Source organism: Meleagris gallopavo, chromosome 1, assembly GCF_000146605.3.
Source record: "Meleagris gallopavo isolate NT-WF06-2002-E0010 breed Aviagen turkey brand Nicholas breeding stock chromosome 1, Turkey_5.1, whole genome shotgun sequence".
Taxonomy (NCBI): Eukaryota; Metazoa; Chordata; class Aves; order Galliformes; family Phasianidae; genus Meleagris; species Meleagris gallopavo.
The window spans coordinates 112,763,823-112,779,219 of record NC_015011.2 but is presented as its reverse complement, the minus strand read 5'-3'; the positions used below and the strand labels follow the sequence as shown (position 1 = coordinate 112,779,219).

The 15,397-nt window shown below is 36.7% G+C and overlaps 1 protein-coding gene across 1 annotated transcript in view; it reads right to left on the bottom strand.

The window, feature by feature from the left end:
* DMD (dystrophin) overlaps window positions 1–15,397 on the bottom strand; it is a 1,000,055-nt gene that overhangs the window by 802,507 nt on the left and 182,151 nt on the right. Inside the window, 3 exon segments of the mRNA XM_031557153.1 lie at window positions 964–1,056; window positions 3,910–3,987; window positions 5,234–5,326. Of these exon segments, the coding sequence (XP_031413013.1) occupies window positions 964–1,056; window positions 3,910–3,987; window positions 5,234–5,326 (264 nt within the window).

Here is a 15,397-nt window from a genome sequence, read left to right as displayed (position 1 = left end):
GTATGCCCATGTGGCCAAGAAGGCCAATGGCATCCTGGCATGTACTGGAAATAACGTAGCCACCAGGAGCAGGGAGGTGATTATCCCCCTGTACTCTGCTCTGGTGAGGACACATTTCGAGCGCTGTGTTCAGTTTTGGGTCCCTCTGTACAAGAAAGACATGGTGGCCCTAGTGCATGTCCAGAACAGGGCAACAAAGCTGGTGAGCTGTCTGGAGCACAAGTCTTATGAGGAACAACTGAGAGAACTGGGATTGTTTAGTCTGGAGAATAGGGGAGATATTATTGCTTCCTACAATCGCCTGAAAGTAGGTTGAGGCAAAGTGGATGTTGGCCTCTTCTCCCATGTAACTAGCGATAGGACTAGGGGGAATGGCCTCAAGTTGTGCCAGGGGATGTTCAGATTGGATATTAGGAAAAAATTCTTCACTGAATGAGTAGTCAGGCACTGGAATGGGGCTGCTCAGGGAGGTGGCTGAGTCACTGTTCCTGGAGGCATTCAAGAAATTTAGATGTTGTACTCAGGAGCCTGGTTTATTGGGGAAATACTGGTAGTAGGTGGACGAATAAACTAGATGATCTTGGAGGTCTTTTCCAACCTTGGTAACGCTATAACTCTATGATTCATGTTCTGAGATTCTTAAAGAAAAAGTGATTATGAAAGCTATATATCCACGTTGGTTTTGTCTATTCATTTTTCTTACAATAAAACTGTTTTATATATTCTCTCGCAATGTCTGACTGTGAAATTATAGTCAAAACAGCTGCTGCTGAAACCTACTATATCTTCTTAAGATACTTAATATCCTAGATGATACATAAACAGACTCATAAAACCTGCTGATTTAGGAACTTATATTGCTTACAGTGTCAATGTTTATTTAGTAGTTTGAAGCTGGATAGTAATGGAATTAAGTATAAGAATAAAAATATATCATAGAAAATATGCTGTGGTGCCACTCACCTGCCAGTGGAGGATTATATTCCAGATCAAACCAAGAGTCAGTTTATGATTGCCATCCACAATATCTGAGCTCCCAATATTTACCAAATCAACCTATTAAAAAAAATTGTTTAAACTGCATTAGATTAATAGCAAGCATGAGAGGCTGGTATTATTTTCATACATTTGGTAATTAACTTTCTTTGGAGTAAGGGAGAGTTAAGAACAGACTAGGATAAATCTTGCATTTTGTTTCTGCTGTTTATAAAATATCCAGCTCATATATTAAACATGGCGCAGATAATGTGCTGGCAAAAAGCAAACAGTGATCTAGAGCTCCAATTACTCCAGCTGTGAAAACAAAGAATTAAAAGTAATAGTTAATAATAATTTTAAAATCTTTTATAATAAGGTTCTAGAATCACAAATCAGAAACCCAAAGGTTGACACAGGAAAGTTCCTGCATTATTCTCCACAGCACCTTATGTATCATAGTTTGGTAAAAGCAACACATAAATCTAGGCTCTGCAAGAATCTACAAAAATTAAGATACTATTCTACATATTTATATTAAAATAGAACTAATTTTGTCTTTCTAAAATTCTACAATGCAGAAGGCAGGGCAGGATTTATTTTAGAGTACAGAAAAACCCATGGCTGTGATGTACACATGTCTCTTTCCATACTTCTTTGTTGAGCAATGTCATTTTTTTTACAATTATACTTAAGCATTTCTAACTGCATAAAACATAAGCATTTGCCAGCCTGGAATATTCTTTTTTCCACTTGTGAAATGATCCTTCACCCTCTTCCACTTTTTATGCTATTTAAAAAAGAATGCCAAATTCAGAATTGAGAGAGCAAGACAGCGCACTTTGGGGCAGAAACTAAGATTCTGAAATATTCTTCCCCACTGTTTCATAGATTTAGTTTTTCATGGTCAGAAGTAATACTTATATGGTGAAGTACCTTGCTTCTTTACAAACTGCAGTCTTCATATTTCTATTATACATCTGTAGTTACTTGAATTTACATCTATACAATAACTAAAGGTTTTGCACATTGAGAACAAATGTTACCTTCAGTGTATTTATGGATAGGTCATTTTTACTAAACATATACAAAGCAGGTATTTTGTCAAGAGCTTGAAAATTTTTCTTTAACAATTTATACTTTTTTTTTTCTTTCTCGCTAAAATAATATATTAGTTGCTATTCATTCTAGTATATTGGGAACGTTTCCCAAGTGGAGTTTCATATCCAAAATGTGACTGGAGTCCATATAGCAAGTGATCCACTACGAAGTTTATTAGGGTAACAGCTACATGTTTTACCCATCAAATCCTCTGCCTGTATTTGGAAATTGAATCTCTGTCACAGAGACTACATCTGTTTAACTGAAACAGAAGGACTCTCCAGACTTCTTTGTCTGAGTTCACATTAGAACAATTCTCTGCCTCTGAATACTAGGAAAAAATACCACAGGAAAAAAAAAGCATCAAAATCTGTAAAATTGATTGACTGGAAGCAGTGGTATTTTTCAATCCAGATGAGTGTACAATCTCAGAGCAAGGATGAGAAACATCACCATTAGTTTCAGGCTTTAAATAGCCATAGAACTGTTGATTTTGCATTTCTGAAGTTCTATAGAAATCACTCTTGAGATTATTTTGAAGGTCAAAGAAGCTATTTCAAAAGCAGATGTTTTAGCTTCATACTGATCTGATCAAAAATATTTTGCACAGCTTTTATGATCTTCATTTTATGGATACGATGACCACATAGAGTACACACTCTAGTTTGTAAAAGGATGCAGCCTGCTCTATGTTGTTCAATCAGTGCTTTATTTTCTTTCTACATTTGAAAGGGACTATCCTGGAAACTAAATGAAAAGCCCATTAATGGATTTAGCTGATATTTATTAAATGTTTTTTAAAAACATTTACTGTGAAAACGTGAATGTGTAAATGTGTTCAAAAAAATCTTTTTGCATATTGTGAAATGTATGGCTGATTCTTTTTCAACGTCATATACTGCAGATTGTGAAGAATTAGAAGCTTTGCCTCCTATTTATTTACATTAAATTTCATTAAAAAAATCATGCTAGAGGTCTTCATGACAGTCTTATAAGGTCACTTTCATTTATGCACAAATCTCTAGATGGATAAGCATTACCTTGGATTTATAAAATCAATGACTTTATTCAGCAGCTGAACTCAAGCATGTTTAGTGACCTACCACAGCTATCAAGAAATCCAATATCATATGCAGCACAGAATACATTATCACTGTTCCATCACATCTTACAGTCATGTTTAAGTGAATGCTTGAATTTATTCTTAAGGAGGATGTACAGTATAATTAGTTGGCCATTGAAAATGCCTGCTAAAGTTATGGGCCCATTAGAATGCTTGCACAACAAAGATTTGACTAGAATATTTACTTTAAAAAGATGCACAAGATTCTGGCCTGAAAAGTCGATTCTGACAAAGTAAAATGGAGAACAATTTTTATGTGAATGATTTCCTTAATGTTATGAATCCCAAGGAACACATATTAGTGTAAATTTAGAAAAAATATCACTTTTAAAAACAACAACAACAAAAAAAACCTCCTTTTTTTGGACTTCTTGATTTTTAGAGATTTGTGAATGTTTTGTTTTTTCAGGTAGTACCTATAACCAGCTAAGGATGACTTATGGTAATTAACTTTTAAAAACGTATATGAAAAACCATGCATAACTATAAAATTGTACATGTTGATCAGTCTTCAAATATCACTCATTATGGATATATTATTCAAACATTTGCTGGCAGTGGATTTTACCCTTCGAAATACATTCCATACTGGAGCTGAACCTCTAAGCGTCCAAGTCACATTAACAAAACTGCCTTGATTCCAGAAATTTTATTCTTTAGTCCAGCATGCATTCCATAGGACGTTTTGATCATGCCCATCTGATACTTACATTATTTCTCTGCAAAATGTGCAGTGCTTTGTTGACATTGTTCAGAGCATGAACTCTTGTGGAGCCCTTTTCTTTTGCCTATAAAGGAAATAAAATAAAATTGACTGTCCAGAATTAGAAAATGGAATACACTATATATATAATACAAATTTTATATTACACCCACTGTTTCATATTTCATAAGTTTATGACAATATTAGTGAGGGTATTACAATACACTGTGCATATGCACCTTCTTCATATGAAATAGAGGCAATTTTGAAGCAAACGATCCACGGTTGGAAGCTAATTTAGTATCTTGACATTTTCCAGTGAATGAATCACTGAAATGTATATAAAAATAGATAATTTCAGATTGTTTATATTCTGATTATTTTCTGCTCCATAGCACAATTCAGGAACATTACTATATCAAACAAACAGATAAGTATCAGACTGTTTGATATTTATTTACAAGTATAGCCTCTTTGGACTTACCTCTCAGCCAGTTTCATCACTCTTTCTCATAAAGGATTCAAAGGAAGATTCCAAACTCACAAAGTGCAAGTAGGAACTCAGAAGACAGTAGCCAAAACTAGGTTTGATGTGTTGCTTTAGAATTTAGAGGTTGCAAGCTAGTCTGACTTTTTGGATGTGTATTACTTCAATATATGAACTATGAGTATGACATTTATTGGCAAAATATTCTAATTATACACATTAAATAATATTATGTTTAGTTAAAATGTCTACTGATGCATAATTGCTGAATTACAGCTAAAAACCCAAATACCTAAATTAATCAAATCTCACAGAATGAATGGTCAGGGTTGGAAGGGACTTCGAGGATCATGAAGCTCCAACCACCCTGCCACATGCAGGGCCACCAACCTCCCCATTTAATACTAGACCGGGCTGCCCAGGGCCCCATCCAACTTGGCCTTGAACACCTCTAGGGATGGGGCATCCACAAGCTCTCTGGGCAGCCTGTGCCAGCACCTCACCACTCTTTCTGTAAAGAACTTTCCCCTGACATCCAACCTAAATCTTCCCTCCCTCAACTTAAAACTATTTCCCTCAACTTAAAACCACTTCAAATCTCATCCTTGTTTTTCTTTACCAATATATGCATACAAGCAAATTTGAGCATTTTCATGTTACATATAACCTATCAAAGATTTCCTGTCAAATATAGGGCTCAGTTGTAGTATTTCCTCAATTTCATATTAAAATTCAAGATTCTGCTTCCATAGGGCCCCATCAGTGGGGGAAATTAACAGATAATGTATGACAATTGTTGTAAGATCATGTCTTCAATATTGAGCAGTAACATTAATATACATACAATTTTTTGGCCTGTAAGGCATTCCAGGAGCTCCAGAAGTTTTCGTCCATCTCGAAAGTCATTAAAAAGATCTTCAATGCAACGTCTTCCACACTGAAATGTAACAAAGGCTTCAGTTTAGTTCAAAACCAATGCAAGAATCAGCATTGCTAAATTATGGCATCCGTCCTCTGAAAGCTGAAAAAGCCACCATCATGAAAATTTGTGTATTCTATTTGCGTAAAAATACTGTGCAAATTTAAGTAAATAATAAATACAATAAATATGATGCAATATAAAGGAGAAAAATATCTTACAACTGAACATGTAGGATTTTCTCAAACACCTGCATGTTGTAATAAGGTGCTGAGAAAGAGAGAGTGGTACCACTAATTTTAAGTACTTATGGCAAGGAATGCATCCTTCATTCCCTCTTAAACTATTGACATCATAGGTTTAATATAAGCCATTGTCATGTTCATTCAGCCAGGACAACAAGTCACATTTTGGGGTGCATTAAACACAGCATGTCCAGCTGGTCAAGAGAGGTAATTCTCCCATTATATTTAGTATTGGTGGGGCCTTACCCCATGCAATTCTGGGCTTTGCCATGTGAAAAAGACTTTAAGGTCCTTGAAAATGTCCAGATGACACCAAAGCTTATAACAAGGCTGAAGATATGTCCCGTGAGGGAAAGCTGAGGGCACTAGGCTGTCCATTCTGGAGAAGGGGAGACTGAGAGGGGACCTCAACTGCTCTCTGCAGTTCCCTGAAGAGGGGAAGCAGAGGGAGGTGCTGAACTATGCTCCTGCCAGTGACAGGACAGGAATGGCACAAAGCTGTGCTAGGTGAGGGTAAGTTAGGCATGAAGGAAATTTATTTACTGTGAGGATGGTAAAATACTGGAACAGGTTCCCCTGTGCAGTGGTTGAAGCCCCACTCTTCACAATATTCAATTCATTTGGATTATGTACTCAGTAATATGCTTTAATTTTTGGTTAGCCTTCAAGTAGCCAGGTATTTGGATTCTATGATCTTTGAAGATCTCGTCCAATTGAACTATTTATTTTGTACTGTTTTGTTCTATTCTATTTGTGAGAAAGTGTTGCAGAACCAACCATTTGCATACACCATTACTCAAACAATTAAGCCAGAACTAAATATTAATGAAGCCTGAACACAAACTGGCCTTGCCAATTAAGGTTCACTTTAGGAGAAAAATAAGAAAAATAATGCCAAAAGCCAGAAAGACATAACAAGCTGAAATGTCTAACAGTCTCTTTTTCAAGTGCTAGAAGAGAACCTGAAATTACACAAAGAAAGCAAGTCATAGGCTTATTCTAATGAGGGTGTGACAAAAGTCTATGTCGATAGAACATACTTGGAATTATACTGACTCACGGCCTCATTACTGTAAATGACTAAAAGATAATTTGTATTTCAACATATCAGCAGCAAAAGAAAAAAGGACAACATGACAATGGTAAAAGATGATTTACTCTTCCTATTGTTAGGTTAAGTTTCTGGGCTGATATTTGGACTAATGCATTAGATTTTAACAATGCACTACTATATATTTGTATAGCTTAGTCACTTTGTAACTTTTATGTGCACTTTTGTCTTTTGAAAAAAAAAGTTGTTTGCATGAGCTCTATTGACAATATTAATAAAAAGCAGTGATTCTTTTGTAGAATGTCAAGTAGTCTCACCTGTCCCTGTTACTTCTAATTTGTCAAGTTTCACAGATGCTTTGATTCATTTGAGAAAAAACTGTAATTTAATTTGCTAGAATTGAACCATGGTGACCATGCTACACTGTGTATCATCTTCTTTTACTACAAAGCAGTGTAGAATTGGGAATCCATATTACATGGAAAAAATTTGCTTTTCTGTTAGCAGAAAAGTTTTGGAATGCACAATACTAGCTGGGAATTAAGTAAGAAATGTTTTTTTTTTTTTTCAGAAAATGTCAGTTTCTTCAGAAATTTTCTAAAACAGATAATGGAATTAGGACAGTTTCTATTGCTAGATTCATTCTCCTCCCCCCCATCAGTATTTATATGTACAGCACAAAGTATAGTGCCATTGACTACTCTGGCATGACTCCCTCTTTCTCTCACTGTTGCTTTTCTGAAGTAGTACTTCTTTCACTCCTTTCAATTTTTTTGGTAATATCTTGTTTCTGCTTCATGGAATAAACAAATCCAAAACATCAAATATTTTCTACAGCAGTGGGGATCCTTGTTCTTTAGCCAGCTTTCACAACCTGCACTATCCATTCTAATACATAATTTCTAGTTGATACACATGCTGCCATTTGATTACTGTAAACATTTGAAAACTAGTTCTGAATAAATTCACATCTGCTTTTTAAGCCCTGCCCAATCACTTGAAATATGAGTTTTAAATAATAAGACTGAGTGCTTACTATGATAAATAGCTTTACTAAAATGTTTCCAATGATACAAACACGGCATGCCTAGTCAACTCACACACAGTATTCCTGAAGTTGTATATTACTTATTCAATATAGCACAAATTTGAAATGCTGGCATTTGACTAAGTGGAAGAAATGTTACTTTGTTCCCTAGTTTTGCAGAATTGAAGTTATTTTTGCAGAGGGAAAGAACAAAACCTATACACTTTTAAGGGAACATTTTAGCACTCTTTAGAAAGTTCAAGTGATCAACAGACACTTCTGTAAAACCATGGAAGAATCATGCCCCTACTGTTATTAAATCAGTACTGAGAATACGAGCATGACATTTTGGTAACAATATAATTATATCACTATCACAAAGGAAAAATAGAATTGGCTTTCATAACTACCTGTCTTCCATTTCAAATTATTCACACAGCTTTGGTTGAAATCCATCTAGGACAGATGAAAATTCTACTTGACAAAATAATGTGGGATATTTTTTTCCATTAAGAAGGGAAATAAAGACACGGCATGGTAGCAGCTGCAGCAAGACATTTTAATTACAAATATATCACAAATAAACCTTAAAACAAAAGTTACCATTGATTTTTGAGGGTCTCAGAAGTATACTTTCTATTAATCAGAAACTAAAAATACCTTAAGACACTCTAGGCTGCTGCCACACATCTTATCCTTACCCTTAAGAAGGCTGTGATTTTTCTGGCAATAGGGTAATTAAATCTTTGTGCTCAATAGATTGAATGTCTTCAGTGGATTGATACTGCAGTAAGTCTTCAGAAACAAAGGGCTCACAGAAGCATCAAATAAATGCATTGTATTTTCAAGGTCATTGAAAAGTGTGTTTTAAGTTGCATGTAGCTTCACAAACAACTAAAAAACAATCACAGCTAAGCCTAGGCCTGCATTGCTTAAAAACCTTTTTTTTTTTTTTTTTTTTAAGTCATGAACTGTAACTGCTGCCCTTTACCTGCACAAGAATGTAAATGTTTACAGGAATCTCCTGTGCAGTTTACATGCATGATGATTTGTATTACAAACACATACATAACTGCTGTAGGCTGAAATGCTGAATCATACTTAGACTTTCCCCTTATAACACTGATGATGGAACAGGTGAGGGAAAAGAGAGAGGGTATGAGAGGACGGAGGAAGGACTGCAGCTACTGTGAATGAGGCATAGCAGCCTGATTGGCAGCAATTGGAAACTAGAGATAATTGTATGGTTTAACTCCATATATAAACTACAACATTAGTTGTATAGATTAGCAAAGTAATTTGAATCTCTCTCTTCCTTACTTGCGTATTTTAGGGAGTTTGACAATTAACGGAGACAGCTCAGGGTTTGAAGGAAGGAATGAGAAGGACAGTGGGAAACAATAAATGGAAGAAAGAGGGAATAATTGTTAAACTTTTTGTGTGTGTGTGTGTGTGTGTTTTGTTTTGTTTTTAATGAAAGAACAGAAGAACTTCCTTTTCCAGAAGTAAAACCTAAACCCCCCCCCCGCAAAAAAAGGGGGAATTTATTGGACTTTATGAGTAGAAAGACTCTAAGGATTTAAATACACAGCAGTGTTTTATGTATTATTTAACCTACTATCTTTGTGTTGAATAAAGGTCACAGTAGACAATTCTCTTGGTTTAGCTGATATGGCCGGTTGGCAGAAACTGCTGATCTTTACATAACATAAAGAGACCCATACGAAATCCAAGGGATTTATTCTAAAAAGAAAATCACAAAAGAATGTGATGCAGAAAGTAAGATAAGATTCCTGTTTTATTATGGATGAAATTAAACTCCCAACTTAAAGGAAGACAGAGGAGAGCTCTGACTAGAATTCTGAACATATGTATACTGCATCACACAGAGAAAAGAATCTATTACTCTGGCAAAAAGCACTAATCTTAATCATACAACTCCTGTGTAATGTACAGTTAACAGCTCAGAAAAACAGGGCCACTTGCAGTAGTCTCTTCTACCACATATTATAAGAGAATGTGTACTTAAGAGTACTCCATGCGTTAACTCAGCCACATGTACACAGTCTATAATGCTCTCAATATTTATTAGACTAAAATAACACTGAAAATGTACCAGTTACTTTCCAAACTCAGTCAGCAACTGAATCAATCCCATGACAAAAAGCATTACTGAAAAAGACAAAACCAGACAGAAAAGAGAGAAAAGAGAAAATTGAGAAACAGACTGCAAGCAAGGGTCAATAGATAAATGTTGAAAATAGAAAATTTTTGATTATGAATATATTTAAAAATCACAAAACGTTGAATTCTATCCTATTCACCTCACTACTGTCTAATTTTTGCAACAATTTATGTTCTTCTTTCCGAAGACTCTGCATCAGATCTTTTTCTCCCAATGTAAATTGAACAAATAGTCAAAAAAAGATTTAATCATGTTATTCCTCATATGCATTATGGAAAAAGTTAATATTAAAGGAATTATTGCATGAAAAGATGATATTCTGTGAAAAGCTCTCTGTTCAGTGCTACGTGCCAACTAATAATTATGAAAGGGACACAGGAATATCAAATAATTGAAAGATAACTTGTTTGGAGAGGGTACAAAGACATCTGTTGATGAACACTGTCTCTTCTGTTACTTAGTGTTCAAAAACTGTTAATTCAAAGCTTTAAAAATTCTGAGTTCTGTGTAAAACTACTGGCATTCTTAGAATAAGTTTGCATAAATAAATTAGCATAAACAAATTCTATGCAAAGGGAAACTAAAGGGAAATAATGGGAAACAGAAAGGGAGAGTGGACAAGAAGGAAGAAGGAAGGAAAGGAGAAAGAAGAAGAAAGGAAGAGGATTATAACAAGTCATAACTTGAATTTTCTCCCACAAGCTATCAGGGTAGGAGTGTACTTCTACTTCCTAAGTCTCAAACTGACAAAATTTCAAGGAATGAGTTCATAATGATGACTCCAGCAAAATACATGACAACAGAAGATCACAAGATAGCTATTATTTAAGGTTCTTTAAAATGAATGCATTTTTTATTATTATAAAACTTCAATATAATGTACAACTTATTTTTCAGAAACATTATAGAGGGCAAAACTTGGTTGAGGAAGAGATCTCAGACTTCCTATTTTCTACATATTAAGACTGTGCTTTTTGTACGAGGGCAGGCTAGATTCTAAGAGGATTATTACTGCAATACAAGTTGGAAGCTGTTTTTTAGGCATGTCACAGTATTACTGGCTTATTATTATCAGTTCATCTGGGAAATTTAGCAACAGAAAGTATCAACAGATAAGAGACAGTCTGAATAAATTAAAGGAGAATTTGACATTGTAAAGACAGAGAATTCAAGGTTAGGCATGACAATAGACAAAAGATTTAAGATTACATTAGGCTTTAATGGGAAAAATCTTGTCAGAATAAAGCTAATGAATGCAAAAGTCCTTCAGACTCCAAGGAGAGTGAAGTAACAGAGACCTTAGCTTAGGACAAGGCCTGTACCTCCAGGACAGGCATGGAAACCAGGCTGCAGTGTCCAGAAGGGCACCAGTGCCCTGATGTGCCGAGCTGTGGGAAAAGACTGCAAGGTGCCCTACAGTTTGGCCATGACCTCAGGATGCTGAATACTAAAAACAAAACAAAGACAACATGCTGCCCAGGAAGATGGAACATAGGCCAGAGGGCTTCAAGTAACATTTTCAAGTCATTTTCTCTTCAGTTCGTAAACATGTAAATTTTGTTGAAGTACATCGGGAAGAAAGAAATTAAAGTTCAATTGGCTTACAGATGTTACCCTTAGCAAGACTTTAAGAATCAGCCTTTTCTTGCAGTCAATATGTTTGATGCCTCACTCTGTGAAACAATAAAGGAAAGCTATTGAGCTAATCTCAACAGGTCTTTTGAGTCATTTTTAATAAAAAGGGATTATTAAAATACTTGCACTTGCTCTGATAAACATATTGAAGGTTGAATTTCTTTCCCAGACACATTCATTTACAGTTCATTCAGTTCTGCTGGGAAGTTCCATGAAACTGACTGACATTTCCTTTCACTGATGCTGGATTACTATTAAAGCATCAAAAGATATTGTTCCTGTCTTCCAGAGGGAAGAACAATGGACTAGGCACAGTTTAATTAGGCCACAGCTTTACAGGCTCATGGGAAATCAAGCTGAGCAATTACTCAGGCAGCGTAAGGTGTCGTTCCTCCCTTCATCCTTCTCCTGATAGAAAATGGAGGCCTTTCCTTCTTCTGCAGCTGAAATTCTACACCAGCCATTTCTGAGTCATACATTGCAAACTTTACCCTTACCCATACAGGAATGAAGGGGAAGGTCTTACCAATTATCTGAAGGAAATTCATAGTTGGGAGAAAAGACGCATGCTCCCAGAGCAGAAGCCAGTTTCATCCCCAAATTCTAACACTTGAGTGTTGCTACCTCACTCTCCTGGTACTTCAGTTCTCCAAGTTATTTCCCCCTCAACAGAGTCACTGCACTTTTGTAGTGTTATTGCAAAGAAGGGTACCCACACATCCTTAAGTTTCTGTAGAACACCCTGTTATTTCAGTTTTAAGATACATTACAAAACCTCACTGAAGGAGCTATGCATATTCAAAACAGAAAATGAAGACGTAAAGATAGACATGTTAGTCTATAGTGATTATAGCTAATCACTGGTTTTCTTAGCATGCCAAAATTTGTTTCTCTACATCAACTGCAAATTAAAGAAGCAGCAAATAAATTTGTCATAGTAATCAAAACCTTGTCTGCTTTTTGAGACAGACAGCACTCATTCGGAAGTTCTGCACAACCCCAAGGCATGCTGCTTACCGAAAAAGGACAGGGATGTGTGGGAAGTTCTGATGTCAGAGAAACAGAAGAGCTCAACAGGTGAAGAGCAGCCTCACCAAAGCCTCCAGTTATTGCTCAGGCTATGCAGATAATCTATGTTATCTCCTCAGTACAGTTTATCATAGGCTTCTGAAGCCAGAATTTAAGACCTTCAGAGGCACAACATGTAAAACTGCTTTGTTTGTAATGTCTTCTATTTTACCTTTCCATCACTGAATTCTGCTATAAGATTAATTATGTGATAATTAAAATACCAGAAGTTTCATAATGTGTAACAGAACTTTCTAAAGTTATGTTTCAATGCTCACCATCCCTGGGAATGCTTAAATTCACGAAACTGAATTATTTTCTCTGTTCTGAAAGCAAAGGGAACTCTTTATTTATTAATTAGACACATAGTCAAACTTTTATTCTATTTTCAAATGAAGTTTCCTTATGAGGTTTGTTCAGCGCAACTTAAATTCACTTTAATTAGCCATTCTATCTTATCTATTAATACAATTCGAAAATGAGATTTTGAAATGAATCACATCACTAACCAGATTATTTTTTCCTGATCCAGAGTATTGCATTTTTCATAAGAAAGAAATTAGATTAAGAACAGATATTAATTGTAATGGCATAATAATATTAAAAAAAAAACTTGAAGCTCTGTTTTGAACAACATAATAAAATCTACTTATATGGTCTCTAATTAGAGCAGGAAAAATATCCTATAATGACATCACCAGCAGTTTTTAATAGGGCTACAATACATAATCTTCCAGAAAGGTATATCATCCATAATATCAACTGCTAAAATTGAAAGAATTAATTTCAGTGATTTTAATATCCTCATAGAAGAAAACATTAAATAAATTGACATTGCTCACTATGTGCAAACTGTAAGCAAGCAAATCAAAGCATAAGGAATGTTTTAAGCACAGTTTGGTGGGCCAGTTCTAAGCTGACTTAGATGGTATAATCAACTCTGAGTGTCACACCTGAGTATGACAGGTTATAAATTCTTCAGATATCTGTTACTACCAAAATAAACAAAGCTCATTTTTTCATATATTGATGTATATGTATAATCACACAATCACAGAGTATCCCAAGTTGTAAAGAACCCACAAGGATCACTGAATCACCTGGCTCCACACAAGACCACCCAAACCCTATGTCTGAGAGTGGTAACCAAACGCTCCCAGAACTCCAGCACTGGAGGCCGTGCCCACAGCCCTGGGCAGCCCGTTCCATGCCCACCACCCTGGGTGCAGACCCTTTCCCTGACTCCCAGCTGCCCCTCCCCTGACACAGCTCCATGCTGTTCCCTCAGGCCCTGTCATTGAGAGCAGAGAGCAAAGCTCATTGCTTCTCCTTTGATCCCCTTGTGAGGAGCTACAGCTGCCATGAGGCCTCCTCTTCTCTGGACTAAGCAAAGCCGGGGACTTCAGCCACCTCTATAGCTCTCCTTAGGATGCTAAAATGTTCATGTCCTTCTTATGTTGTGGCACCCCAACCTGCATATAGGGTGCACCAGATGAGGCTGCACCAGCCAGAGCAGAGTGGGACAATCCCTTCCCTGACCTGGTGGCAGTGCTAAGCCTGATGAAGCCCAGGGCACAGATGGTCCTTCTGGCTGCCAGGGCACACTGCTGACTCAGTTTCAACTTGACATCAACCGGAACCCACAGATCCCTTCTCATGGAGCTGCTCTTCAGCTCCTATCCTCTAGTCTGTACACAGAGCCAGGGCTGCCCCATCCCAGGTGCAGAATCGAACATTTGTTCTTCCTCATGCAGATGGTAACCACTCCCAAATTTGTCAAGATCCTGGTGCAAGGCCTCTCCTCAAGGAGTCAACGTTACTCTCAATTTAGCATCAGCTGCGAATTTACTTAATATAACTTCCAGATCTTTATTGGAATCATTGATGAAAAGGTTAAGAAGAACCAGTTCAAAAATGGGGCCCTGCAGAATCCCACTAGCGGCAACTAGGGCAACTCTTAGGCCATACCCTCCCCTTTCTCAACACAGACATGTTTTGGTCATCATGGAACATTCTTAGAGTCACACCACCACAGCTTTATGATGTCCTGAGCCAACTTCTTTGCCAACTGCTTTGAGTACCTTTACAGCAGAATAGCACTTGCCAACAGACTTGTGTCTTCATGGTCTTCTGGCACAAGAAGCAATTTAGATAGAGCTCTCTCTCACATCTTTGTGGAGAAGAATGGCTCCTTCTCCACCAAACAAATTTAGGCGTCGAGGGAGCAACAGCAAACCCAAGCCAATGGATGTTGATCTGACCTGAAGGCAACATCAAACCAGAGAAGGTGGATCCCTCTCAATCAGGGCAGGACAAATGCTATAGCATCAAGCTTGCCCAGAGATGTCATCACATCCATTGACAACATACTAGAGGCTCTCGATTTCCATCTTGGCATTGAAATCGCACTGTCCAGCAGAGAGCCCTAGCATCAGCTGCTGCCACATCTTCCTTCTTTGTTCCCAATCCCCATCCTTCTCCAAGGCCTGTCGGTCCCTAAAAAAACTGAGATTACTGCTCTTGTGCAAGAATCAATGGAAAAGTATTTGTTTCGTGAAAGGTTACTGTCATATTTCCAGTATTATTTTAACCAAGATGCAAATCAGGTTGGGGGGGGGGGGGGAAGGGAAAAGACAAAAGCAGTTCAAAGATGATGGGAACAGATATTTTATTTGAGCCTTCTTCCACTCCTCACTTGATCCACAAAACCTAAACTGACCATCCAGATCATTCACAATCCTATTATTTAGGAATTTGATGCATTTTGAAATAGATTTTCAGTTCTGTTACTAACAGGAACCTGACTTAGTAGCATAAACATTAAAAAAACAATTATCTTTCAAGCTTTCCATCAGTCAGAACAAAAAATAAAAAGAAA